The sequence below is a fragment of the Cnephaeus nilssonii genome (assembly GCF_951640355.1).
Source record: "Cnephaeus nilssonii genome assembly, chromosome: 5".
Taxonomy (NCBI): Eukaryota; Metazoa; Chordata; class Mammalia; order Chiroptera; family Vespertilionidae; genus Cnephaeus; species Cnephaeus nilssonii.
This window is the reverse complement of record NC_137076.1, coordinates 79,707,466-79,731,282: the sequence shown is the minus strand read 5'-3', so window position 1 is coordinate 79,731,282 and position 23,817 is coordinate 79,707,466. Positions and strand designations below refer to the sequence as shown.

The 23,817-nt window shown below is 42.5% G+C and overlaps 1 protein-coding gene across 1 annotated transcript in view; it reads left to right on the top strand.

The window, feature by feature from the left end:
• Positions 1 to 23,817, top strand: part of LOC307099390 (uncharacterized protein) — a 37,840-nt gene that overhangs the window by 13,441 nt on the left and 582 nt on the right. Inside the window, exon 4 of the mRNA XM_079770877.1 lies at positions 13,702 to 13,759. Within this exon, the coding sequence (XP_079627003.1) occupies positions 13,702 to 13,759 (58 nt within the window). The remainder of the gene's footprint in view (positions 1 to 13,701; positions 13,760 to 23,817) is intronic.

Below are 23,817 nucleotides of genomic sequence, written 5' to 3'. Positions count from 1 at the left end.
GGTGGTTAAGAGTCCAATACCTGGGTTCTGGGTTTAAGCCCCAGTCTGCTACTTTCAAATTATTTCCCCTCATTGGAAAATAGCAGTAATAATACTATCTGCCTCACAGAGTTGTTGAAGTAATAAATAAAGCAAAGTTTGTGAGGCACTTAGCATGTAGTAATATAATTTTGTTGTTATTGTTTTGTGTTTTTTAAAAAAATATTTTTATTGACTTTAGAGAGGAAGGGAGAGGGAGAGAGAGACAGAAACATCAATGATGAAAGAGAATCACCAATCGGCTGCTTCCCACATGCCGCCCACCAGGGATCAAACCTGCAATCCGGGCATGCACCCCTGACCAGAATCAAACCCAGGATCCCTTGGTCCACAGGCCGATGCTCCATCCACTGAGCCAAACCAGCTAGGGCTTGTTGTTTTAAGTGTTGCTCAGAAGGCTTTCTACATCATGAGCCCTGACCCTCAAAGGCCTGGCCATGGATGGGGATAGAGACCTTGCCTAGCCACCTCCCCCAGGAAAGGGCCTCTAGGTCTGGGTTGTGCCTGCTTCCCTTGGGCTTAGGCTGTTTCAACCTAGCTGCTCCTGGAGACTGGAGTTAAGAGACTGGAGGAGGCAATGGAAAGGCAAGAAGAGTCTTGGGGAGGTGGGTGTCTCTTATGTAGCAATTGCAAGAGTCAGAGCTGAAAGTAGGGGAGGTGGCGGGGGTGGGGGGAGGAGGGAAGAAGATAGGATGTCTCTAAACTGCCAGAATCTGGATGGGACTACAGCTCTAGGGTCCTGGCACTTCCTGCCACCTCCAGTCTTGGGGATGAGTCACTAGAGGGAGGACTGATGGAGGTGTCATGCTCTGCCTACAGAAATCAGGCTTTTCCCAAAAAGAGGTCTGGTGAGTGGGAGAAAGAGATGCAGAGGCTTAGGGGCTGAGAAGAGCTAGGAACAGGGGAGACAGGAGGCACTCCTAAGGCTCTGCTCACCCATTGAGAGACCAGGGAGGCAGGCCCCATCTCCTACCTCTTTTTGCCAGCATCACTGCCCATGCTGGCCAAGAGTAATCAATCCACAATTGCTCTTGACTTCTGCCTCTGTCTGTGCTGGGTTGGCTCTATCCAGTTTTCTCCACAAGGGAGTGCTTCACATTCTTTTGGTCACACACAGTGGGGGAGGGGACAAGGGTCCACTAGTCCCGTTTCACCTGGCCAACTCTTAAAGCCCCCCTCTGCCCCTGAGCAACTTTTCTGTGATTCTATTGCCTTCCTTCCTTCCTTCTTTCTCTTTCTCTTATCTCTCTTTCACTCTCTCTCTTTCTGTCTTTTAAAAAATGCCCAATCCCTCAGCCTTCTCCCTCCTCAAAGTCAGGGACTTCTTTCTCCATGTCCTTGGAACTCAACCAAAAGTTAGGCATTACATGTATGGATGTGGCTTTGGCCCACAAATACTGTTTCTTCTTCTTCCATTCTCTAGTTACCCCTGTTCTCTGACTCTTTCTTATGGTTTTCATTTAATAAGCACCAACTATGTGTCAGGTGTCTTTACAAGATAATTTATTTAATCCTCATGATAACCTAATGCACATTTTTGCAGATGAGAAAAATGAGCTCAGTGAGGTTAAGTAACTTGTCCAAAATCACAGTCAGCAGGTGCTAGAACTGAGATTTGTCAGCAAAGCCCTCAGACCTTGTTTTAAGAATCATATTATTTTTGTTTTTGTTAATCCTCACCTGAGGATATTTTCCCATTGAGTTTTAGAGAGAGTAGAAGGGAGGGGGAGAGGCAGAGAGAGAGAAACATCGATGTGAGAGAGGCAGATCGATTAGTTGCCTCCCACAGGAGCCCTGACCAGGGCCGGGGATCTAGCCTGCAACTGAGGTACGTACCCTTGACTGGAATCGAACTTGGGACCCTTCAGTCTGTGAGCCAATGCACTATCTACCTAGCCAAACTAGCTAGGGCTAGAATCATATTATTGTTTTAAAATACAATAATCAGATGTTTTGGTTGCAACAATTAGATGCAAAAGTTTTGAATTGCCCATTGCTTTTATTCATATATATATATATATATAATCTTTATTAAAATACTAGAGACCCAGTGCATGAATTCGTGCACAGGTGGGGTCCCTCGGGGTGGCCTGCTGGGATTGGGCCAAAACCCGCAGTCCAATGCCACCTGCCACTTCTGCCTGCCGCTCCTGCTCATCCCGGCCCTGTTCCGCCTGCTGGGGGCTCGTGCCCAGTCAGTCCCGATTGGGAGAGGCTCGCACTGCTGCAGTGGTGCTCGCCAACTGTGAGCTCTGCATCTGGCACCCACCTGAGGGGGGGCGGGGCAGGATGCAATAGGCCCTCCAGGTGGGTGGTGGGATGACCTTGCCAGCCAGGGATCCAGATCCGTCCCATTGACGTTCGTGCTGGTTGTCCAGAGCCACCTGGCAGCCACTTTTATATCGTTTCTTCCTTGTAGGGTGTCTAGGGAGGGGAAGTGGCATGGTGCTTGAGGCCAACTTCCAGGAGGCTAGAGGCGCTGTCAGGATCATGCCGGCGGCGCTGGTCAGTCAGTGCCTGGCCCGTTCTCCGGAGATTGGACCTTCAGGACTACTTAGGGAGTGAGTGGCTGCTGCCCGGCTGGTGGGCTGCCAGATGGATCGGTCAGCGAGCGGCACTCCCACTGACCACCAGGGGCAGCTCCTGCATTGAGTGTCTGCCCCCTGTTGATCAGTGCATGTCATAGAGAGTGGTTGACCAGTTGTTCGGTTGTTTGGTCGCTTAGGCTTTTATATATCTAGATAATGTACATACTATTCAATTAATTTAAAATGCATAATTCATTGTTTTTTAGTGTATTTCAGAGTTGTGCAACCATCACCACAATCAATCCTAGAACATTTTTATCAATCCAGAAAGCAACCCCATACCCTTTTGGAGTCAGTTCCCATTCCACCCTCAGCCTTAGTGAACAATTTCAATCATCATTTCCCATTTAGATTGAGGGAGTTAAGTTCACTTCTCCAGCTTATATCCCCAGCTCCCATAGTCTTACTCTCTCACCAGCTCTTAGGAAGCTATAGGAAGCTAAAAGCCACAGTCAGGAAATCTTTCTACTAATCTACTTTCTGTTTCTATAGATTTGCCTATTCTGGACATTTTCTATAAATGGAATCATACATATGTGGTTTTTTGGACTGGCTTCTTTCATTTAGCATAACGTTCTCAAGGTTCATTTATGTTGCAGCATTTATCAGTACTTCATTTCTTTTCATTGCCAAATAATATTTCATTAATATTAAAGAAATTGAGTAATAATATTCCATTGTATGGATATTGTTTGAATACACCATATAATATCATGTTATATTTATCCATTTAGCAGTTGATAGGAATTTGGATTGCTTTCACTTTATGACTGTTATAAATAATGTTACTGTGAACATTCATGTATACATTTTTGTATGAACACCTGTTTTAAGTTCCCTTGGGTATATATCTAGGAGTGGAATTGCTGGGCCATATGGTAACTCTATGTTCAACCTTTTGAGGAAATGCCAGACCATTTTTCGAAGCAGCTGCACCGTTTTCAATCCTACCAGCAATGTATAAGAGTTTCAATTTCTTCACATTCTGTCCAACACTTATTGTTATCTATCTTTTTTTTTTTATTATAGCCATCCTAGTGGTATGAAGTAGTGACTCATTGTGGTTTTATTTTTCATTTCTCTGATGACTAATAATGTTGAACACCTTTTTATGTGTTTATTGTCCATTTGCATATCTTCCTTAGTGAAATGTCTATTGGGTTTTCTTTTTATTATTGAGTTGCAAAAGTTCCTTAGATAGCCTACATTCAAGTCCCTTACCAGATATATGATTTGCAAATATTCTCTCCCATTTTGTGGGTTGTCTTTTCACTTTCTTGATGGTATCCTTTGAAGTACAAAAATATTTAATATTAATGAAGTCCAATGTAGCTTTTTTTGGTAGCTTGTGCTTTAGTTGTCATATCTAAGAAGACTTTGCCTAACCCAAAGCCATGAAGATTTACTCTCATATTTTCTTCTGAAAGTGTTATAGTTTTAACTCTTACATGTAAGTCTATGATTTATTTTGAGTTCATTTTTATATATGGTATGAGGAAGGGGTCCAAGTTCATTCTTTTGCATATGGATATCCAGTTTTCCCAACATTCTTTGTTGAAAAGACTCTTTTTTCACCATTGAATTATCTTGACATCTTTGTTGAAAATCAACTATCAATCTGAGGGTTTACTCTGGAGTCTCAAGTCTATTGCATTGATTTACATGTCTATCCTTATGGCAGTAACACCCGGTCTTGATTATTATAGATTTGTAGTAAGTTTTAAAATCAGAAAGTGTGAGTACTCCAACTTTATTCTTCTTTTTTAAGATTGTTGTGCTATTCTGGTTCTCTTGCTTTCCATACGATTTTTTTAGGATTGTCTTGTCAGTTTCTGCAAAGAAGCCAAATGGAATTTTGTTAGGAATTGTGTTAAATCTGTAGATCCATTTGGGGAGAAAGCACTTGCTCTTAAATAGGACATTGTACCAGCTATCAATCCCAATGCAAACGGTGATAGGAGGGTCATACAGAGGAGAGAGAAAGGGAGAGGGGTAGCAAAAGGAGGAGGAGAAAGAAAGAAAGGAGAATAAAAGAAGAGGCATAGTCTTACATATGGAGCAAGTGGGAATGAATCTAGATGCAGGGAGGTCCCAGGCCAATCAAGAAGCCGAATCTTGGAAATACTAAATTCTTCCTTACCAGATACTTTTTCCATTAACCAATTTCAATCCATATGTCAGTAAATGGTATAGCTTCTTTCTTCTCAAGATCACTCCTTCCTTTCCCCTAGGATTTCTTCCAAATACCTGGAGATTATTGAATGCCGTATATGCCTTGATTTGTGGGATTTAATGAAAGCTCCCTGTTGAAAAGCCCTATGTCTCAAAAGTGGAAATAAATGAATCTCATCCACACACCCCTTTCTGCAATAAGAAGTGTTATAGCCCCTTCTTGGTGAATAGCAGCGAAGTTGGCCTGCCTTGGGGCCTCTGGCATATGGAGGGTGTGCATGGGTCTCCAAAGGTGCTCTGAGGTGTGCAATGGGGTGAGGAATGGGGTGACACTTTTTTATAGCTTAATGATCTGGCGAACTCAGTTAGGTCCAAAGTGTGTTACTACAATCATACTTTCTGTACCTCACCTAGACCATCTTTCTTGCTAAGAACTGGTGAGAGAGTAGGAATATGGCAGCTGGGGATATAGGCTGGAGAAGTGAACTTAACTCCCTCCTACTAAATGGGAAAGGATGATTGAAATTGTTCATTTAGCAAATAATTTAACTTGCTGTAGGAAATCCTATTAAATGACAATTCTTTTTTTTTTTTTTCAGTGTCTTATAGGGCATTTATTTTTTTAAAAATATATTTCATTGAATTTTTTACAAAGAGGAAGGGAGAGGGATAGAGAGTTAGAAACATCAATGGGAGAGAAACATCGATCAGCTACCTCCTGCACACCTCCTAATGGGGATGTGCCCGCAACCAAGGTACATGCCCTTGACCGGAATCAAACCTGGGACCCTTCAGTCCACAGGCTGACACTCTATCCACCGAGCCAAACCGGTTAGGCTAAATGACAATTCTTATCGCAGTCCCTGAGAAGAGCAGCTCTGGGCTTTGTGAAGACCAGGGCACAGTCTCTTCTGAACCCAAACAATCATCACCAATAGGAAGCTAAAAGCCACAGGCAGGAAAACTTCACCAGGTTTCCCTGCCTCTTCCCACCCATTCACCCATCCTTCATATCATCAGTCAATTAGTTGAGCCTTTTCTCTGCTCATTGTAATATAAATAGCAAGCATTTTAATGGGCCCTCATTAAGCAATGTGATCAGTATCAATTACCTAATGAGACTCTGGAAAATCATGATTTAAAATTCTGTCCTTAATTGTGACTCAGCTTTGTCTAGAGCCAATGTGATAATTGCAGTGACATCCAAACTAATGGCACTCCAGGTGTGGGGCCTCTGCTCCCAACCTGGGTTTGCCCCAGGGGAAAATTTATCCCCTGCCACGGGAGCTGATCTCTATACTTTGTTCTGAAATGGAGAGTTTGATTTGTCCTACCAGGTTCAGGGGGTGATGGGTAGATCTGCCTGGTTCTGCCCTGTAGCCTCATGGATTCTGGGCATGGAAGAAGGAGGGTGAGTCCAGAGGAAAGGGCAGGGACAGAGGAGATTATTAGCTCCTGAGGACAGGGACTTTTGTCTGTTTTGTTCTCTGCTATTTCCATAGACTACTTGGCACCTAGTAGGGGCTCCATAAATACTTGAATGAAGAAATAGAATACTGGGATGGTCCCTTCAGCCAGCAAGCCCTTCTCTTTGCAAGTTTAGGTGTAGTTCCCTGAAGACAAAGAGATTTTTGTGTTTAGTGATGATCTTTCTAGCCTGAAGAGTTAGTAATTTTGTCCCAGTTGGCTTGGTGGTATCAGACATAAGTATTCAATATTGACAGTCTGGAGGGTTTCATCTTTCTCTTTAACCCCCCCTCACCCTCCATCCCCACCAGACAGCCTGGTTAAGGATTATATCCTGGCATTTTCCCAGAGCAACAGAGGTGGTTCCTTTTCTTCCTTACTTTTCTTAGCTCCTCTCCCTTTGATAAGAAGCAACTTGAAGGCACTTGCCAAATTAATTTGTCAGTTTTAAGTTGTCAATTATTCTGTGTCTCAGCAGCATTTAATCCAGTTAGTTGATCACACCCTTCCTTTGGAAACACTTTCTTTGCTTGGTTTCCTGGGCACTAACATTCTTATGGTTTTCTTCTTGCTTTCCCAGTAGCTCCTTCCCCTATCTTTATGCCCTCTACCTGTTCAATGCCCCAAGAATCTGTCTTTTGTCCACACTCATTTCTAGTGATCTTCTGTAGCATCAAGCTTTTTTTTCTACGTCCCAACTCTCTTAATTAATTAATTAATTTTCATTTTTTCTTTATTGATTAAGGTATTTCATATGTGTTCTTATCCTCCCATTGCCCCCCACCCCTCCCACTCATGCCCTCACCCCCCTGGTATCTGTGTCTATTGGTTAGGCTTATATGCATGCATACAAGTCCTTTGGTTGATCTCTCCCCCTTACCCCCACCCTCCCCTACCTTCCCTCTAAGGTTTGATGGTCTGATAGATGCTTCTCTGTCTCTGGATCTGTTTTTATTCATCAGTTTATGTTGTTCATTATGTAGCATCAAGCTTTAAGTACTTTCTATACTGAAGACTCCTAATTTATATCTCTAATTTGGACCTCTCCTCTGAGCTCCAGGCTCAGATATCTTTTTATTTTGTTGCTCAAATTGTTCCAATTTTGATTACTGAGAGATCTTTCAGTTGGCTCTTATGTCCCTTTGACGTACCTCCATCATTGGGTTTTTGTTTGAACCCTTGCTTTCTTTGTGGAACTGCAAGATGCTTTAGGTTCATCTATATATATAAAAGTCTAAGCAATCATTATAGCAGAATGACCGAACAAATGGTCGCTATGACACACACTGAGCAAGGCAGGCAGGTGAGCGGTTAGAGGGGCAAGCAGGCAGGCAGGCAGGTGAGTAGGCAGGAGAGCGGTTAGGGGCAAGCATTTCCAGATTGCGAGAGGGTCCAGGTCAGGTTGAGGGACCTTCCCACCCGTCGTGCACAAATTTTGTGTAATGGACCACTAGTATTATATATTTCACACCGTAGCCCTAGAATCAGGCATTTCTCCAAGGAGCTCTGGTTTCTTTTATTTAAAAAAATGTTTTATGCCCTAACTGGTTTGGCTCAGTGGATACAGTGTCGGCCTGCGGACTCAAGGGTCCCAGGTTCGATTCCAGTCAGGGGCATGTACCTTGGTTGCAGGCACATACCCAGTAGGGAGTGTGCAGGAGGCAGCTGATTGATGTTTCTCTCTCATCAATGTTTCTAACTCTCTATCCCTCTCCCTTCCTCTCTGTAAAAAATCAATAAAATATATTTTTTAAAAAAGTTTTACTATCTGGAATTATATTATTTCTTGGCGTTCTAGCTGTATCTCACACTAGAACATGAGGTCCTTAAACAGGACCTTTCCTGTTTGTCACTGCTATTATAATGCATATACTAGTATTTCATATTATATGTAGTATATATTAAATGTACTAATACTTATCTAGAATGTTATCTGGCACACAGGAGGATATCAATAAAAGTTTAGTGAATTCATGAATAAATGAGTAAGGCCAAGTACTATGCCTTTTATATACATGCATTCTTCATGGTACTTTGACACTCATAAGAATTTGATCAAAGGGCAGATGTATAGATGGGTGGACATATGAATGTATGAATAAAAATGAATAAATTAATGACTATAAACAGATGGATTGAATTATTGGATGTATAAATGAATTGAGAAATGGATAGAAGTTGGTGTTACCTTTTGTGTTTGCTCCCATGTTGAAAAAAGCTTTGCTACCCTGATGTCGCTGTGCCTCTCATTCATTCCTCTCTAGAGCAGAAGAGGTGACTTAAAATTAGGACAACTCTTTCCTCTTCCTCTTGGGAGCTGGCCTGCTGGCAAACAGTGGTGTTGTGCATTCTCTCTGTCATTTTGGGACTGGTGCCTGATCTCCCAAGGCAGCCTGTAGATTTCCATCATTGTCATTCATGGGTGGGCCAATCTACCTAATTCTAGGTTCAGATAGGCCACATTCCCCAATAGCTTCTTCTCTTCTTCAGTAATAAATAATGTGACCATATGTCTGTTAAAATAAATAAAATGGAGATCAAAGCTGAAAATTCTTTACGCAGACAAAACCAATTAAGGTACATAAGCAAAACCTAATCTAGCTTATCCTGCAATGCAAGCAAAATTTAACTTAGATTATTTTTTTTAATGCCTCAAGAAACCATAAATGAAACTTAAACTGTTTTCCAAAATGGTGTAACAAATTTTCTATGTAAACTGTCCTGGAACAACACACCTCTGAGCTTCATTCCACTGTTGGCTTTAAGACTCCTGGTTCACCAATTGTTCTTTTATGTACCATAAACTCTTAACCACCCATTTTTAATTAATCTGATTTTATTTTTAACGTATTGTAGTTCATACATGTTGGACTAGCATCTGATTATGCAAGTGTCCCTTTCACTCTCAAAAGTGTCCATTTTGGATAAGTTACATTCTCATCCTATTAATAAAGGTGGTATATTGATCTCTAAAAAAAAAAAAAGAAAAAGAAGTTGGTGTTACCATTGTGTACTCCAGTTATTCATGACAGAAAAGGGGTGGTAAGGGGCCCTATTGTTGATGCCTTCCACACTTTCTTCTCCCACATTCAATCAACTGCTAAGTCCTGCCAATTTTACATCTCAAATATTTCTTAAATCCATTTCCTGTTCTTCATTTCAACTGCTGTTGCCCTAAGTGCCGGCTCTCTTCATCTCCTGCCTGGATGCTGTGACAGCTTCCTAACTCATCTCTGTGTCTTTAGCCTTGATCCCACCCCCACCACCATCCACATGCCTGTTAGAGGGATCATTCTAAAATACAACTATGTCTGTGTCACTCCTCTGCTTAAACCCTTAGTGTGAAATCTAAACTTTTTAGCATGACATAAAGCACCTGTGATGACCTGGATCTTAGTCATCTCTCTAGCCTCTCTTCTGTCATTCTCCACTGTGCACTGATTTGTATGCCTCAGAAATACCAAACTGCTTGTAGTTCCCACCAGGGATCATGCTGCTTCCCTGTTCTGTCCTTTGCTCATACTAGTTCCCCTGCCTGGAATGCCCTTTTCCTCACATCCACAGCTCAGAATTCTGTGATGATGCTTATTAGCAGGGCCAGGACTAGCATGCAAAATTTAAGGAGAGTTGTGCAAGTGAGAGTGAATACATCTTTAAATTTTGTGCCTTAGGTACCTCACTTGACTTACCCTAATACTTGTTCTAGTATCTTCTTCTGGACTGGGAGCTTCCTGAGAGCAAGAACTTTCTCTTTTATTCCTACAATCCCTAGCACAGTGGTTGGCAAACTCATTAGTCAACAGAGCCAAATATCAACAGTACAACAACTGAAATTTCTTTCGAGAGCCAAATTTTTTAAACTTAAACTGTATAGGTAGGTACATTGTTATTAACTTAATTAGGGTACTCCTAAGCTGGCCTTTGCTAAAAACTCAAGGGGCCAAAGAGCCACATGTGGCTCGCGAGCCGCAGTTTGCCAACCACTGCCTAGCACAATGACTGGTGCCTAGCAGATACTCAGTAAATGTGGTGGTGGGGGGGCGGGCGCGGAGCGAGGGGAGGATGGATTAGAGGTCCACTGCCTGGGCCTTCAAATCCAGACCCTATCTCTTACTAGTTATGGGAATCTGAACAAGTTCCTCTCTGTTTCTCAGTTTCCTCATTTGTGGAAAAGAAATATTTTCAATATAGGATTTTTTTTTTCCATTTTAAGGGAAGTTATTCACTTCCTCAAAAATTTAAAATTTATTGACCTAAATTTATTTTTTAATTCTTATTTTAAAAAACATGTTTTTATTGATCTTTAGAGAGAGAGGAAGTGGAAGGGATAGAAACATTGATGAGAGAGAAACATCATCGATAGGCTGCCTCCTGCATGTCTCCTACCTAAAATTCTTTATAATATTTCCTCATGACTAAATTTTCTACTCTACCTGTAGATATGTCCCCTTAAATTTTTTTTTTTAGCTCAGCTGGTATGGCTCAGTAGTTGAGTGATGACATATGAACCAAGAGGTCACGGTTCATTCCCAGTCAGGTCATATGCCCAGGTTGCAGGCTCATTCTGTGCAAGAGGCAGCCGCTCAATGATTCTCTCTCATCATTGATATTTCTATACCTCTCCCTCTACCTTTCTCTATGAAATCAATATATGTAAAACAATTTTTTAATTATGAGTATCTTTTGAAAAATATGTTTTTATTGATGTCAGAGAGAGGAAGGGTGAAGGAGAGAGGGATAGAAGCATCAATGATGAGAATCATTGATTGGTGGCCTCCTGCATGCCCTCTACTGGAGATTGAACCTGGGCATGTTCCCTGTCCAGGAATCAAACTGTGACCTCCTGTTTCATGGGCCGACACTCAACCACTGAGCCACACCAGCCGGGCATGAGTATCTTTTTATTTTATTTTAAAAATATGTTTTTATTTATTTTAGGGAGAGGGATAGTGAGATAGAAACATTGATGGGAGAGGGAAACATTGGTCTGCTGCCTCTTGCACGTCCCCAATTGGAGATTGAGCCTGCAACCCAGACGTGTGACCTTACCAGGAATTGAACTGGTGTCCTCTTGGTTAATGGGTTGATGCTCAACCACTGAGCACACTGGCTGGGATCTTTTTATTTTTTAAATTGATTTTTAGAGAGAGAAAGGGAGAGAGAAAAACATTGATAGGAGGGAGATACGTCACTCAGTTGCCTCCCGTACATGCCCCAACTTGGGATTGAACCCACAACCTGGGTGTGTGGCCTGATGGGGAATCAAACCCATCACCTTTTAGTGTATGGGACAGTGCTCCAGCCAACTTGGCCACACAGGCCAAGACTAAACATTTTTTATATTGTTTATTTATTCCTTTTCTTTTTCTTTCTTTTTTTTAAAGAGAGAGAGGGAGAGAGAGAGATAGAAACATTGATGAGAGAGAAACATCAATATGATCCATTGCCTCCTGCATGCCCCCTGCTGGGGATTGAGCCCACAACCTGGGCATGTGCCCTGACTGGGAATCGAACCAGTGACCTCCTGGTACATGGGTCTATGCTCAACCACTGAGCAACACTGGCAGGGCTTTTTCTTTTTTAAATTTTATTTTTCAATTACAATGTACATTCAATATTATTCTATACTAGAGACCTGGTGCATGAAATTCATGCACGGGGCGTTGTCCCTCAGCCCAACCTGCACCCTCTCCAATCCAGGAGCCCTCAGGGGATATCCTACTGACGGCGTAGGCCTGCTTCCTGTGGGGAGTGGGCCTAAGCCGCAGTTTGGCCTCCCTCTGCAGAAGGTGATGAGGCTGATCAGGGGAAGATGTCACCCCCATCACCCCACTGCTGCTACCACTGCCAGCCGCCGCAGCTGCCAAGGTGTTTTCATCAACATAAACTCCAGTCCCTTCACCACAAAAAAATGACAACTTTCTTTAGGCATTTTCAAGATGTCTCTTTCATAGGATGTGACATTTCTTTCTTTCTTTTTTTTTTTTATCCTCACCTGAGGATATTTTTCCATTGATTTTTAGAGAGTATAGAAGAGAGAGGGAAAGATAGAAACATCAATGTGAGAGGGACACTTCTATTGGTTGCCTCCTGCATGAACCCTGACCTGGGCCCCGGCCAGGGAGGAGCCTGCAACCTAGGTACATGCCCTTGACCAGAATAGAACCCAGACCCTACAGTCGGCAGGCCAAGGCTCTATCCACTGAAGCAAAATGGCTAGGGCAGGATATGACATTTCTTAGCCCCTCCTGCAGCGGACCTTTGTTTTTTCTCCAGGAATGAGGTGGAAAAACCCTAGATCACCTTCTTGGATTCTTATTACCCAAGTTACCAAGAACACTGCAAGTGGCGTATGGGGAGCTTAGCCAATGAGCGGTCAGAAAAGGTGTTTCCTCTGCAGCTCACACACAGAGGCAGGACTGCTGGCGCGCCCCGGCTGGCAGGCCCTGTCTCTGTGGGCTCATGGCGGCTGGCAGGCCCTGTTCTCTGTGGGCCTGTGTCATCCGTGGCTTGCACGTGCAACAGTCGTGACGCTATGGCTTCCCGGACAATTTGAATATTACCTCTTTATATATATAGGTTAGTTACAGGTGTATAGCATAGTAGTTAGGCAATTATATAATTTATGAAGTAATCCCCTGATAATTCAAGTACCCATCTGGCACCATACACAGTTATTACAATATTATTGAATGTATTCTCTATTCTGTACTTTACATCCTGTGGCTATTTTGTGACTACCAACCTGTACTTCTTAACCCCTTCACCTTTTTCACCCAGCCCCCCAACTCCCTCCCATTAGGTAGTCATCAGTTTGTTCTCTGTATAAGCCTGTTTCTGTTTTGTTTGCTCATTTGTTTTGTTCTTTAGATTCAATCTATAAGTGAAATCTATGATATTTGTCTTTCTCTGTCTGACTTATTTTACTCAGCATAATACCCTCTTGTTCCATCTATGCCTTCTCTCTTTTTTTAAAAGAAATTTTATTTCAGAGAGGAAGAGAGAGGGAGAGGAGATAGAAACATCAATGATGAGAGAGAATCACTGATCAGCTGCCTCCTGCACACCCCCCACTGGGGATCGAGTGCACAACCCAGGCATGTGCCCTTGACCGGAATCGAACCCTGGACACTTCAGTCTGCAGGCTGATGATCTAGCCACTGAGCCAAACCAGCTAGCTCCATGCCCTCTCTTTTTGTTGCTGGAGCTTATTAAAAAGTTGTGTGTGTGTTGTTTTTTTTTAATCTTCTACAGTATCTCTATTTCTAATTCATTACTTTTGCTTTTGTCTTATGAGTTCCTCCTTCTACTTTTTTTCAGCTTTTGCCCTTTAAGTACCATTTTACTTGCTATCCACATTAACTTTCTTTCTTTTCCTTTTTATTTTATTATTTGTTAATCCTTACCTGATGATATTTTTTCCATTGATTTTTAGAGAGTGGAAGAGCGGGGAGAGGAGGAGAGAGAAAGAGGAGATCGAATCTGCAACCCAGGTATGTGCTATTGACTGGGAATTGAATCCACAACCCTCTGGTATGAGGGCTGATGCTCTAACCACTTAGCCAGCCAGGGCACTAATTTTCATTTCTAGATATTTCCATTTTTATTTCTCTTTTTCGACCCATGAGTCTAAAGGTGTTTCCAAATGTATAGGGGCCTTGTTATCTTTCTGTTGTTAAGTTCCATTTTGTTTATAGAAAGTAGTCTATTGATTTTTTTTTTTTAACATATCTGATGAGATCTGCTCTCTGGTCTTGTATGTGACCCATTTTTTAGGTGTTCCATGGGTGCTTGACAAGGTAATTGTTGGCTGCCTCATAGGGTTATTGTGAAGATAAATATTAGATAACACCTATAAAGCACTTAAAATAGTGCTTGGCACTTAGTAAGATGTCAAGAAGGGGTGGCTTTGTTGTTGTTTTGTTATTGTTGACGGATGGCAGTCTCAGTTGCTCTGTATGTCACTAGGTGTCCTGGGAACTAGGGAAATTGAGCTTTCTCCTGCAAGCTAGTGCTCTACAGTTCAGTGTCTATACTGGCTACAGGGTCAATTAATCTTTGACACACAGAAAACATTATTCGGCTCATTATAGTAGAAAAAGATCAGCATTTGAGTCAGACTGACTGGTGGTGGGGCTTTGGTGTGGCTCCTCACTAGCTTTGTGACACTTCTCCTCCCCCAAACTTCACTATCCTTACTTGGATATGTTCTTGGACTTGGACTGGGCACAACCTTTGATAGCCTTGGTTTATATATATATTTTCCCTTTCACTGAGCCTGCAGGGACAGAGAGGAAGGGAAGTTAGAGTTACAATGTTGAAGCCATCTCCATCTCCTTTCCTGGACTTTTTTCCTTAGAAAACCTTCTCATCCCTGCAAGGCTTCTCTGAAGCTCCTCCCTAGAAAGCAGCTTAAAATAAGCCATGACTGAGGGAGAGAAAAGGGAAGAGAATGTTGACATATGCAAATTAGCACCCAGCCTCCTGCCAAATTAGTGTGACACATGTCACCTTGGAGAGAATTTCTCTTTTGTCTTTTACATGGAGCAGCCCAGTTAATTTTTCAGGCCACTAGTTACCATATTCCATAGATGACAGCTCCTTAGACCCTCAGTGAGAGCATTTTCCTTGGTGGCCACAGAAACCTGGGATTTGCCTCTGCTTATTTCTTGGGTCCCCAGGTGAGATGAAATGACAGCATTTAACTTTTAAAAAATATATATATTTTATTGCTTTTTTACAGAGAGGAAGGGAGAGGGATAGAGAGTTAGGAACATCGATGAGAGAGAAACATTGATCAGCTGCCTCTTGCACACCTCCTACTGGGGATGTGCCCACAACCAAGGTACATGCCCTTGACTGGAATCAAACCTGGGACCTTTCAGTCTGCAGGCTGATGCTCTATCCACTGAGCCAAACCAGTTAGGCGACAGCATTTAACTTTTAATGCTGTAATTATTTTTATCTCATTGTTCACGGTTATATCCTCAGCACCTAGAACAGTGCATGGAACACTGTAGGTGTTCAAAAAAGATTTCTGCAATAAATGAATGAATGAAATGTCTCAAACTGAATTCTGATATCCTTGGGGATTCTCTAGTTTGAGATCTCAGCATGGCATGTGAGGCTCTTCACAATCAAGCCCAGAATGCCCAACTAGTAATTTTACTAGACAGTCTGGGCAGGATATGGAGGCATAGTCCTTTTTAGAAAATAAAAACAATGAAAGTACAAAGGATTTATGTACGTTTAGACAGGGCAGACATGATATGCAAATGACTTGCAAATATAATGCAAATGACACAAGTCCTCATGCAAATGAGCATCCTGTCTTTGGAATCAACTGCAGGGATATTCACTAATTTGTCTGTGGAACAGGCAATAAATCTTTTGAGGGCTTAGCTTCTTTAGTGGGAATGTGTGTGTATTGGGGAGGTGGGGTAGTGGGAAAGTTTCTCTCAGAGGAGTCAGTGTGGTGCTGTAAGTCTGCAACTTAGTATGAAGCCTAATACAGTATGCAGCTTAATATGAAGTTGTACCTGTTGTGATATTCCAAAGGCTGGCCTTTTAGAATTGGTGGGAGGTGGGGGCAACAAAATTCAACTCCTTATACTCTTTCAACTTTTTGGCTGCCTCACATTTTCTGTCCCACCCATCTCCCACCATCCAAACTCTGGTTTACCAGAGTAGAGAATAGGTAGTCAGAAATCCCTGGTCCCAGGCTTACATCATGAGGACCACAAAGGAGCCTGTGATAAGAACTCTTGTAAATCATAGCTGAAGGAGTGTAAGAAGATGATGTGGAGTTCTGCATTTCCTAACCTCATGACAAGAATTTAGCTGAGATTCTGCTTAGACCTATTAGAAAAGATGGTTGGTTGCAAGAAGCCTGGGGACTTTCTGAGAAATATAGCTGCTTCATTTCAATGCCAGTAATGCAGTACCTGACAAAATTGGAAGCTTACTTGGAAATCGAAAGGAAAAAAATGCCAACTATGATAATCCTATCTAATAATAGACAAATATGCAAATTGACCATACCTCCGACACACCCACAAGCCACACCCACAAGCCACGCCTGCCATCCCATCAGAGCGAGTATGCAAATTAACCCAAACCAAGATGGCTACAGCCACAGAGACAAGGTTTCCTAGGTAACAGAGGAAGCCAAGCTTTCCGCCTGCCATTGCCAGGCCTAAGCCTCCACTCAAGCTACAAAGTTTCAATTATAGAAGGTAAACAAATTCAAACAAATGGCGGCAGAATGGAGCTTGAGAGAGCAGGCCAGGGTTGCCGCCGGCAACAGGGGAAGCAAAGCTTTCTGCACACCCTGGCCAGGCCCACCCACTTAAGGCAACAAAGTTTCAATTATAACCCCAACACAAATGGCTACCAGCCTCAGAGGGAGCCCCAGGCTTGGCTCCGCTCCAGGCTACAAAGTTTCAATTGTAGAAGGAAAATAAATTCCAGATACCAGGGCCTCCGCTTGCGTTGCCAGGGGACGTGGCCCGCCTGCAAACCACCACAGGCCCCTAGCTCAGGCCGCCCCACACCCCAAGGGAACCCCCACCTGATCCAGGATGCCCTTCAGGGCAAACCAGCTGCCCCCCACCCCTGTACCAGGCCTCTATCCTATCTAATAAAAGAGTAATATGCAGATTGATCATCACTGCAACACACAATATAGCTGCCCCCATGTGGTCAAAGATCCTGCCCCCATGTGGACACAAGATGGCCACCACAAGATGGCCAGCAGGAGAGGGAAGTTGGGAGGCACCCGGCCTGCAAGGGAGGGCAGTTGAGAAGGACCAGGCCTGCAAGGGAGGGCAGTTGGAGGTGATCAACCCTGCAGGAGAGGGCAGTTAGGGGTAACCAGGCCGGCAGAGGAGGGAAGTTGGGGGCAAACAGGCTGGCAGCAGAGTGGTTAGGGGGTGATCAGGCTGGCAGGAAGAAGCGGTTAGGGGCAATCAGGAAGGCAGGCAGGCAAGCAGTTGGGAGCCAGCAGTCCTGGATTGTGAGAGGGCAGTCGGACATCCCTCGAGGGGTCCCAGATTGGAGAGGGTACAGGCTGGGCTGAGGGACAACCCCCCTTTGTGCACGAATTTCGTGCACTGGGCCTCTAGTTTTCATTATAAAAACCTGTTCTTCCCTGTCTTTCATGTGAAAGAAAAATTTTGGCTACACAGATTCTTCTCCAATGATTATAAAATATTGGGCAAATGAAATAAAAGAACCTCTACCAGACATATTTTAACATAACTCTAAATCTGTTTTTTCTCCGACACTTTGCTTTGTAATCAGACGTGGATTTAAATTCTCACCTCCTAGGTATACAAATGTGGGCAACTTACTCAACTTTCCTGAGGCTCAGTTTCCTCATCTGTAAAATAGGAATAATATAGAATCCTCATGAGGTTGCTGTAAGGATTAAATGAAATAATGCATATACTTAGCACAGTGTTGGCTCTTAGTAAGCATTCAATAAATGTAGCTACTTGCAATGGTCATCTGTGGATTTGCTGCCTAGAATCCATTCACCCTCCATCTGATAACCATGTTCCATTTTCTTCTGGTGAACCATCATTCTCTCCTCATTCCATGAGGTTCTAATGAAACTGACTCCACCCTCAGCATCAGAAGTAGAAAATATGACTTAGGTTTAAATCAATCAGACCATTCCATCCTCCAGGCCATATTGATTAATTAAAAAATGGGGACATATATAGAGTTACCATATGACCCAACAATTCCACTGCTAGATATATAGTCAAGGAATTGAAAACAAGTGTTCAAATAAAAGTGTGAACATGAATGTTCATAGAAGCATTATTTATGACAATAAAAAAAATGGAAACAGGGTAGTATGTGAGATCTTGTTCCTCAGCATATGTCATCAGTTTGGCTCAAATAAACTTTTATAAAATTATTTTAAAAAACAGAAACAACCCAAATGTCCATCATCTGATGAGTGGATAAACAAAGTGTTGGTATATACATACAATAAGAATATTAGTCACCATAAAAAGGAAGTACTGATTCATGCTCCAACTGAAAACATTATGCTAAGTGAAGTAAGACAAACACAAAAGGCCATATGTTATATGATTCCATTTATATGAAATATCCAGATAAGCAAATCTAGAGAAAAGAAAGTACATTAGTGATTGCTAGGAATTAGAAGTAGGGAGAATGGGGATTAACTGCTAATGGGTATGGAGTTTCTCTTTGAAGTGATGAAAATGTTTTGGAATTAGTTAGTGGTGATCATTGTAAAGCATTGTGAATATACTAAAACTATTGATTTGCATTTTTTAAAAATATTTTATTAATTTTTTACAGAGAGGAAGGGAGAGGGAGAGAGAGTTAGAAACATCGATGAGAGAGAAACATCTATCAGCTGCCTCCTGCATGCCCCCTACTGGGGATGTGCCCGCAACCAAGGTACATGCCCCCTTGACCAGAATCGAACCTGGGACCTTTCAGTCCGAAGGCCGATGCTCTATCCACTGAACCAAACTGGTTAGGGCTGATTTGCATTTGTAAAAAAGATGAATTTTATAGTATGTGAATTAAAACTAAACTAAAAAAAAAAAAAAAGGTCACATGACTTAAGCAGGCCAATGAAAGCCAGTAAGACTCAACCCAATTCCTTGGAGCCATGAAGGGAGCAAACTAGTTCCTTTCTTGCAGGACTCTAACTTGAGAGAATATAGTCTTAAACTGCTGACCTATTTTGCTATATGTAGAACCTGATATTGTCTTCTCCAACTCAGCTGACAGCAGAGCCAAGAAATGAATGAATCAATATCAAGACCTGGTTATACATTGTAGCAAGAATGACTAATCATCCCAATTTGCCTGTGAATTTCCTGATTTTAGCACTGAAAGTCCTGTGTCCCATTTTGGTCACCCTAGTTAGAGCTCTAAATCTACCTGTGCTTGAAACTCAGAACTCTATCAATGGACTATCCGATTACACGAGTCAATAAATTCTCCTTTGTTTTAGCAAGTGTCATGGGTTGGGTTTCCCAGAGGCTGGGACTGAGACAGAGTTTAGGGTTTAAGATGTTTATTAGGGAATAACACCTATAAAACGAAGAAGACAGAAGCAGAATATTAAGCAGAGGAAGAAGTCAAAATGTGATGTAGGACCTTGGCCAATCCAACAGAGAGCTATGGAATTAGTATTGTCCTTTAGAAAGTGCCCCATTGAGTCTAAATGGCTGGGCCATAATACTCTTTCCTGCTTCTTTTCACCAGCAAATTCTAGTCTCAACCTAAATATTTTCTTTTTAAAAAAATTGATTTTAGAGAGAGATACGAAGAGAGGGAGAGTGAGACAGAATCATCTATTTATTGTTCCATTTATTTATGCATTCATTTATTGCTTCTTGTATGTGCCCTGACTGGGGATTAAACCTGAAACCTTGGCACATTGGGACGACACTAACCAATTGAGCTACTTGGTCAGGGCCAAATGTTTCCTTTTTGAGGAATCCTTTCTTGAAGCCCTCAGTGATGTTAAGTGCCAGGCACCTGGGGTATGTGTTGCAATTTGATTAATTATTAATTATTAATTATTATTATTATTTTTATGTCTGTCTTACATGTAGTCCATTTGTTTCTTGAAGGAAGAGACTATTCTGGTTAGCTATAGGTAACAAACTACCCAAATCTTAGTGGCTTAAAACAGAGCTTGGCAAAATTTGGGCCATGTGCAGATCCAGCCCACAGCCTGTTTTTCTATAACTGAAAAACTAAGAATTTTTAAAAACATTTTTATGGGATTGTTAACAAACAAACAAACATGAATAATATGTGACATGGCCCACAAAACCTACAACATTTACCACCTGATCCTTTATAGAAAAAGTTTGCCAATCCTGAATGTCGACTTATTGGAGGTCAGGGCTCATGCCTGGCTTGCAGGCTTGATCCCCAGTGGGGGCATGCAGGAGGCAGCTGATTGATGATTCTCTCTCATCATTGATGTTTCTATCTCTCCCTCCCTCTCTGAAATATATATATATATATATATATTTAGACATTATATAATATATATAATACTAGAGGCCCGGTGCACAAAATTTGTGCATGCGGGGGGGGGGGGGGGGGCGGTGTCTCTCAGCCTGGCCAGCACCCTCTCCAATCCGGGACCCCCCAGGGGTGGGATCGGGCCTAAATCAGCAGTCAGACATCCCTCTCGCAATCCAGGACCACTGGCTCCTAACCACTCACCTTGCCTGCCTGCCTAATGCCCCTAACTGCTCTCCTGCCTGCCTGCCTGATTCCCCCTAACCACCTCTGCCTGCCTGCCTGGTCACCCCTAACAGCCCTCCCCTGCCAGCCTGGTTGCCCTCAATGTGCATATGGCTGGGGTACCTCAGCCCAGCCTGTGCCTTCTCACAGTCCAAGAACCCTCAGGGGATGTCCTCGGAGGAGTGGGCCTAAGCCAACAGTCAGACATCCTTAGCTCTGCTATGGAGGGGGAAGAGGCTCCCGCCACTGCTGCTGTGCTTGCCATTTGTGAGCCCAGCTCAGGGCTTTTGGCTGAGTGGCACTCCCCCTGTGGGAGTGCACTGACCAGCAGGGGAAGCTCCTGCATTGAGCTTCTGCCCCCTGGTGATGAGTGTGCATCATAACAACTGGTTGTTCCACCATTTGGTCAATTTGCATATTAGCCTTTTATTATATAGGATATATTATATATATTATATATTGTATTATGTAAATATATATATATATATGTTAAAAATATATATATATATATATATATATATATATATATATATATATATATATATATTTTAGTGGCCCAGTGCATGAATTCGTGCACATTGAGAGGAAATTAATTAGAAGAAATATTTTAATATCGCTATTCGCCTTTTCTCTATAATAGAAGTGTCAGACATGAAAGAAAATTAGTAAAATGTACATGAGAATAATATATAAATTGATCAATAAATAAACAATAACAACATGGTATAACAACAAATATTTTCCATAAAATTTTTACTGTCAGAATCTTCATTTATCATTAATTTTTAAAAATATGCCAGGTATTCTGGAAAATTTATATCATTTGGACAAACTTTACCTTTGCTGCAACATTGAGTAAATTTTTCATCATATGGTTTTTTATCGGAGAAATTTAGTGATAGGCAAAATTGACATGTAACAGTCATTTCACCACAACTATGTTCGATAATTGCATCCTCATTTACTTCATTTTTGCTGTGAAGGCAGTTCCTACCAGTATTGGTAGTACTTGTCAATAACAGTTTTTCAGACATAGTCTGTCGACGCTGCTGCTTTCTTTCGGCCACAGAGGTATGTTGTGCCAATAGTTGGTCTTCAGATATATTCTGTTGATGACCCTGGCTTCTTTAGGCTGCAGAGGTACAATTGGGGCCAGCTGGCCGGGAAGGGACTGCAGGAGATTGGCCTGCCTGGAAGGGACCGCAGGAGGGCTTCAGGGCGTGTCCATCCCCATCACCCCGGCAGCCCCAGCTCATGTCCCCAGCCTTACAGCCCCGCAGCCCCGCCTGGCACCCTTCCTTGTCCTGGCACTGCCCTCTCACCTGCTCCACTATCCCACTCTTGTTGGGGCCCATCAGGGCTGGCAGCACTTCCACTGCCACCTGCTGCCAGCACTGCATTGCCGACGCCCGCCATGTTCCACGCCGCCGCCCTGGTGGTCAGCGCATGTCATAGCTAGCGATTGAACTCCCGATCTCCTGGTTGAACTCCTGAGGGGACAATTTGCATATTAGGCTTATATATATATAGACACACACACACACACACACACACACACACACACACACACAAAACAACTATTTTGTTACATCTCATTGTGTGGCAGGTATTCAGGAAGGGTTTGGCTGAATGACCCTTCTGCTCTATGTGATATTGACTGGGACCTTTTAGTGGAACTAAGCTGGAGGCTGGTCTGGTCTGGACAGTTCAAAAAGGCTTTATTCATTGCCATGGCCTAGAGCAAAGAATATCCTTACATGATATTATTCTACAATGTCATTGTAATTTTCCCCAGATTTGTGTTACCCCCATTACCTATAATAGTACCTCGCACCCTTGGGGATCAATAAAAAATCATCTTTTTGGTGCTTGGAGACAAAGGTAACACATCTCTTGATATTTTAGAATTACAACAGCATAATATACAATTATCCCAAGCAAACTTACAAACTAATTTTTTGAATGTCTGGCAGCAATTTAAAAAGGACATGAAAGGATTTAATCCCTTCTATTGTGTAGAGGGCCCCCTGGGAAGGCACCTGAGCATTCTATATTGGTCCCTCTTGCCCTTTTGGCCAAGAGGAATCCTCTTCTCACAATCCAATTGCCCACAGCTGTTGCCTGAGCTTTTTGTTCATGTCGAGGTTGAAGCCTCGTGATGACTGGTACCATGGATCTGTCTCTCGCCCAGTGGCGCAAGCTGGGCCCTCCCTGGAGAAGAAACCCGGGTTCCCCAAGATATGTGATCAGTGCTAGTGCCCCGCCAGCAGGCGAGGGGATCCCAAGGCAGGTGCTGGGCGTGGAGGTCATGGGGACATAGGCTACCAAGGAGACAGAACTGAACCTCATATCACCCTGCTTGGCCCCGGAGGATGGCTGGTTAGGCAGAGACGGGTAAGATTCCTCAGGGAAGGAACAACCTAAGACAGGCACAGTCGCAGAGGGGCCATCAGGAGAGAACTTGGGGGTCAACAGAGGTGGGGCACAGACCCTCACCCCCCAACTTTGCAGGGGCCTGAACCCTCACTCCTTCTAAGGGAGGTCTCCTGCCCCCATGTCTGCTTAACGTCCCATGCCCAGCTCAAATCGGGACCCGGGTAACAGACAGAGACTTGGCCGACAGCAGCTGCCCTCTCACTGCAACAAGACTTGTTTGAGTTGTCTTGTACCGATGGTGTGGGGAAGTGGGTTTTTGATATCTAAATCCAGCCTACCACCAGGAATGCTCAGGGCCTACTCAAGAAGGCAAATAATCCTTTCCACTAATATTTACAGGGCAAAATAAGATTGTTGTTAGAGTATTAAATTTGACAGTAAAATAGTAGTCAAGTTTTCAGGCTAATTTAAATTGGATAATTGAAACAAGCGAATATTCTAGAAAAGTTAATTGTATTAGACAAAAAGCTGTTCCTAAAGTGTTAACTAAAATTTTTATTGGTAGTTCATCTCATGGTAAAATTGAATAACATGTAATGAAACTAAAGCAGTCATATTATAGTGCAAAAAATTAAAATTTAAAAGCTATCAAGACTACATTATAAAATTTTCAAAAGCCTCCTAATATTTAAATCAAAAAAGGGGGGATAGTAGAAGAATATCATGTAAGGAAAAATATCCTGTAAGTAAATTACATCTAGAAAATTTTTACTTTAGAAAATTAATTATAATGCTAACAGCAAGACACCCATGAAAAACACACATGGTGTCAAAACAAGCCAGAGGAAAATCATTTGGGCAAAAAATGAAAAAGGATCCCAAGTCAAATTTACAGAAAATATTCCTTTATTAACTT